Genomic DNA, 5,779 nt, shown 5'->3' on the forward strand with positions numbered 1-5,779 from the left:
GTTGTTTCAACGCTTTATGGAACTGTTTGGACATAGTTCGACCCTTGATCGGTTTGTATAATCGAAGGGATACCAAAAGTTGACATAAAAGTGGTTAATGCCCTTTTAATGGATTTAGTGGTGATGGAGCGAAGTGGATAAGCTTCAGGATAGCGAGTACTCTGACACATTATTGTCAGCAGATAACTATGTCCTGCACGGGAACGAGGCAGCGGACCAACACAATCGGCCAAAAGATATTGGAAAGGCTTAGACACCGCTGGAATGGGACACAAAGGGGCCACTGGTAAGCATTGGTTCGGTTTACCCGTGATCTGACAGGTGTGACAAGTTCTAATATAGTCAGTGACATTTTTCTTTAGTTTTGGCCAAAAGAATCTTCGTATCACCCGGTTATAAGTTTTTCTAACGCCAGTATGGCCTGCTGTTTCGCCATGGGAAAGATGTAACACAGCCTCTCTGAACATAGAGGGAACAACGCCAACAAATGTGTCTGTCCTCAAACCCCATTTACAGCACAATAATCCTTTATCTAAAAAACAGCCAGACTGCATGTCCTCTAATTTATCTTCTGAAACCACTTTATCAAACAGATCTTTTAAAGTAGGATCGTTCGCTTGTTCTTTAATTAGTGTCTTGCGAGAGACCCCAAAAAGTGAGACAGGAAAGGCGTCACCTTGTGCGCCCCCACTGGAAAACACGCCTTCCTTGACAACCGCACCAGACACATCTTTAACAGAATCAGTTTCGACTTTTATTTTATCATCGCCGTTAAAGTCAGTACATATGTCAACAGCAGGAACTTCAGAGTCAAACCTTTCAACTGCAACAGGTTCGGTTTCACTGATAGAAGAACTTTCTTGCTGTTCATTTAATTCAACAGCGGGGGTAGGCATAGCAATGTCTGGCATAGACCTTACTGCTGTAAGCTCTTGGGATTCCAAATCACCAAAGATAGTGTCCCCGAGACCATACAACAAAGTATCATTTTTATTATCCACCGCACATTTGCGAGTCATAGAACGTGTAATGGCACATGAAGTAAAAACTTTAGGGAATTGCTTACCCACTTCGTCTTCATACTTGTGCGAATTGTCTGTTACCACAGGGAAGAGTGCACCACCTACCGCATGACCAGCTAGGTCATTCCCGAGCACAACAGACACACCTGGTACTGGAATCTCAGGACAAACTCCCATCACGACCTCTCCGTTCACCAGTTCTGAAGACAAAGTAAGCATATGTAATGGAACAGTTGTTTATCCTACCACAGTCTGAATAATGACACTGCGGCCAGTATACGAGTCCACAGAGAAAGGTAAAACTTTAGCCAATATTAAACTTTGGGAAGATCCCGTATCTCGCAAAATATTCACTGGCTTCTTATCATTTTTCAATGAAACTACTCCACTGGAAATGAAAGGAGTTTCAATCAGAGGCTTCGCCTCGAATCAATGACTTGTCTTTTTGATCAATTGAGCGAGGAGGAGAAATTAGCTGAGAAATAAGACCTACATATTTAGGGTCTTTACGGTTTTTACTAGGACATTCGTTTATCCAATGTCCTTTTTCGTGACACCCATGACAGGAGCGAGTGAGGATCAATTTCCCATCAGTGCCAGCTGCTACTTTCGCCTGGGATGAACTGCCTCTCTTGGAGGTAGACTTTCTAAAACCAGACCCTGCGAACCAGAACCAGAACCCCCTTGGAAATCCCCCCGAGAGGAACCACCCTGGCGGGAACCACCATGGAAGCCTCGATTTGCAAAACTACCTTCCCTATTAAGAACGAATTCATCGGCTAATACTGCCGGTTCAGTTGTGGTACAGGCTTTACGCACAGTTACGTAGGTGGCAACATCCTCTGAAACAGAATTTTTAAACTGTTCCAAGGTTATTAAATCACGCAGTTTCTCATAAGTATCGGCTCCAGTTGCATTATACCACCGTGTGCAATGGAGTAACATTTCACGGGTAAACTCTACATGGGTTTTACCCTCTCCATGCCTCCATTTCCGAAACTTTAAACGGTATGCCTCAGGCACCATCTCATAACTTTTCAGAATGGCTTCCTTAACGGCGTCATATGACAACGTTTGTTCCTCACTAAGAGCAGAATACGCCTCTTGAGCGTTACCGACCAAGACAGACTGCAGCATAACTATTTGATCATTTTCAGGCCATTTGCAAGTTTTAGCAAGTCGCTCAAATAAAACAAAAAAAAAAGGTGTACGGATCTTTCTCTGAAAATTTAGGAAGGAAGGAGTCTTAAATTACGGGCAATGTCAGCGTGATTACCCGCGGTCGGATTCAAAGAATGTCTCCGAGAGCTTTGCTCTTGTAATCGGTCACGCTCTAAAGTCAGATTAGCTTGTATGCGGACTTCTTCAAGCCTAAATTTCTCCAGTTCAATTTCTTTTTCTCGTTTCATTGCCATTTCTCTCTTTTTCTTTCTCTCTCATTTTTAATTCTAGTTCTCATTTCAGAATCATATTTCATTTTTTTCAATGAAGTCTGTTCCTGAAATGACCGTTCCGGTTCTGACTCAGACCCAGACGAGGACTCAGATCCAGATACCGGATCTGGTACGGGTTTTATCCAAAACACTATACCCTGTTCTGAGGCTAGTTGACGTGCCAGATCACGCAACTCCTCTTTCTTTTGTGTAGATGTGGGAGTACCACCCCACAAAACTACCAGTTGTTTTAACTCTGCTTTACTAAAGGTCAAAAACACTATCTGAAGATTCTTGAATAAAATTTTTAACCTTCACTCTCGACTTTTGTAATTTCCTGCGCCATTATGAAATTTTAACAGTTTTCACCGCTTTGAAAAAATTAACACTCTAAATCAGGGGTCCCCAAACTACGGCCCGCGGGCCGCACACGGCCCGCCTCCACATTTGACCCGGCCCCCTGAACAATACCAGAGGCGGAAAAAAAATGCTACTACGACCTCACTTTGCCCCAGCACGTTTTTACCCTTATGGCCACCCATACCCCAGTCATAGAACGTGAACGTGACCCCCCCCCCAGAACGGAATAATGGCAAAAAGGTTGGGTAAGAGAAAAATTGATTCAGAATGCAGGGTATTTAACCCGCAGTGGACACACGATTATTTTTTTGTTCAATTCAAAGAAAAGGCTGTTTGTCTCGTCTGTCAAGAGACGGTGGCGGTATTCAAAGAATACAACCTGCGCCGACATTATGAATCCCGTCACAAAGACAAGTATGCTAGCTTGCAAGGCCAAATGCGAGCAGAAAAAATCTCAAAGCTAAAAACTGGACTGTTAGCTCAGCAGACTACATTTGTATGGCAAACTCAGCTGAACCAAGCATCAGCTCGGGCCAGCTTCCGTGTTGCTCAGCTGATAGCAAGCTGCGGTAAACCTTTCACTGAAGGAGAGTTTGTCAAGAAATGTTTGAATGTTGTCGTGGAGGAGGTCTGTCCCGAGAAGAAAGATGTCTTTAATGCCGTGAGTCTGTCGGCAAGTACAATTACCAGACGCGTTGAAGAAATTGGGGGTAATGTGTAATGCCCAGCTGCAGCAGAAGACTAAAGATTTTGACTTTTTTTCATTAGCACTGGATGAGAGCACGGACGTGCAGGACACCGCGGAGCTTCTTATTTTTATTCGTGGAGTTACCGCAAACTTTGAGATGTGCAAGGAGCTGGCAGCCCTACAAAGCCTGAAAGGCACTACGACTGGGGAGGATATTTTCGACAAAGTATGTCAAACCATGCAACAGTTGGACTGGGCAAAGCTTGCCAGCATCACGACTGACGGGCCCCTAGTATGGTGGGCGCGTCTCGGGGTTTAATAGGACGCATGAACCGGGAGATGGAAGAACGGGGTCTCACCGCCCCGCTACAAGTACACTGCCTAATTCACCAGCAAGCGCTGTGCTGCAAAGTGTTGAAGTGGGATTCTGTCATGAAGGTTGTGGTATCGTGCATAAACTTCATCAGAGCAAATGGACTTAAACACAGGCAGTTCCAACAATTCCTGTCTGAACTGGAGTCTGCGTACGGAGATGTGCTGTACTACACAGAGATCCGATGGTTGAGCCGCGGCAAAGTTTTGAGGCGTTTTTACGAGCTGCTACCTGAAATTAACGCATTTCTTCAGTCAAAAGGCAAAACGGTCCCAGAGCTGATCGACCCAGCATGGAAATGGCACCTCGCATTTTTAACAGACGTGACAGAAATGCTGAACGGCCTTAACTTGCAGCTACAAGGGAAGGGGAAACTCATTTGCGACATGTATTCCCACATAAAAGCATTTGAGGTGAAACTAGCGCTGGTTTTGGAACAAGTGAAAAAGCACAACTTCACCCATCTCCCTGCTACCCAAAGCTTTTCTGCAGAGAAGCCAGCTGTCGCGTTCCCAGGTGAAAAGTGTGTGGAAGCACTGGAAATGCTGAAGACGGAGTTCGGTGTACGATTCCGTGAACTACATGTTCATGCAAAAGAAATCCGTCTTTTTCAGAACCCTTTTGTTGCCGACATCGATGAAGCCCAGCCTTCTTATCAGTTTGAGCTGGCCGAGTTACAGAACTGTGATGTTCTGAAAGACGCATTCAAGCCCAACAGTCTCATTGACTTCTATGCCGCCCTCCCAAATGACACCTACCCTAACATAAAAAAACACGCAATGAAGATGTCCACACTTTTTGGCAGCACGTATATCTGCGAGCAAACCTTTTCACGCATGAAACTCCTGAAAACTCCAACGAGATCAAGATTGACAGATGAACATTTGCATCAGTGTTTGAGACTGGCTGTGACTAGAATGGAACCGGACATTCAACTTCTCACCAGCCAGATGCAGGCCCACAATTCACACTGATGAACATACAGTACATAGGTAAGCTCACTTTTCTGACTTAAATTAGTCATTCTGAGTATGAACAAATATAATCATAATAAAATCTATTGGGATAAAATCCATCTCCACAACCATACTGGTATTGAAATGTATTGTGTAGGTGCTGTATCACTTAGTTTGGTTTCTTAGCCTGCTTGCCTGGTTTTCAGAGGGAAGTTGATGAGAGAGAGCCTACAGTGGTGTCTACTGGGCTAGCCTATGGAACCTACAAAACTGGATTATAAGGAAAGAACACAAGAACTTTGAGAGACATTTGAGATTCTGCTCTGACAAGTGAAGTTGAACTTTTACCTAGGATTGTGCACGGCACAGCATAACTTTCTTTCTGTGAAGAACCCAGAGAGGGTTATTTGATTTTTATTGATTTCATAAATAGTGTTATTAGCCTATATATTTTCTGCGTTATTTTATTCTGTGAAGAACCCAGAGAGGGTTATTTGATCTCAGAAAGGGTTATTAATATTTGGATATGTGTGGTGCGCTGGAGTGTCAGCATGTTTTCTGGAAAACAATAAATGATTACATTTAGGGACCCCTGCGATTGTCACACTTTTTCTGTTAGAAACTGACCCTGGCCCCCCATCAGAGAAGGGAAAAGTTATGTGGCCCTCACTGGAAAAAGTTTGGGGACCCCTGCTCTAAATGCAACACACGCCACCAGCACAAGGGGGAGAGAAACACCATTCAAGGCAAACTAGCCTTAACCGAGCGGCCCAGCTAACTAAGCTTCGCCTGTACGTGCGACTTTACGGGAGGATTTTAATCACTGAGCCCGTCGATGCAACACATATGCCACACAGTGGACGGTGAACCCGAGCACAATCGACTTCTTCCGTGGCCACACGAAAATAACAAACTAAAATAATAAACAAATGTTAGTTCGCACAAAT

At 44.2% G+C, this 5,779-nt stretch overlaps 1 protein-coding gene across 1 annotated transcript; it reads left to right on the top strand.

Annotated features, from left to right (window-relative positions):
• Positions 1-3,808: 3,808 nt before the first annotated feature.
• Positions 3,809-5,476, top strand: LOC135262410 (general transcription factor II-I repeat domain-containing protein 2B-like). Its single transcript, XM_064349437.1, has 2 exons — positions 3,809-4,868; positions 5,039-5,476. Exon 1 carries the CDS (start codon positions 3,831-3,833, stop codon positions 4,848-4,850), a length of 1,020 nt encoding a protein of 339 aa, XP_064205507.1. The 5' UTR covers positions 3,809-3,830; the 3' UTR covers positions 4,851-4,868; positions 5,039-5,476.
• The last annotated feature ends 303 nt before the right edge of the window (positions 5,477-5,779 follow it).

This window comes from Anguilla rostrata, chromosome 9 (genome assembly GCF_018555375.3).
Source record: "Anguilla rostrata isolate EN2019 chromosome 9, ASM1855537v3, whole genome shotgun sequence".
NCBI classification, from domain to species: Eukaryota; Metazoa; Chordata; class Actinopteri; order Anguilliformes; family Anguillidae; genus Anguilla; species Anguilla rostrata.

Coding starts and splice junctions, on each gene's coding strand:
- LOC135262410 (XM_064349437.1), top strand. CDS start 3,831: ATGAACCGGGAGATGGAAGAACGGGGTCTCACCGCCCCGCTACAAGTA.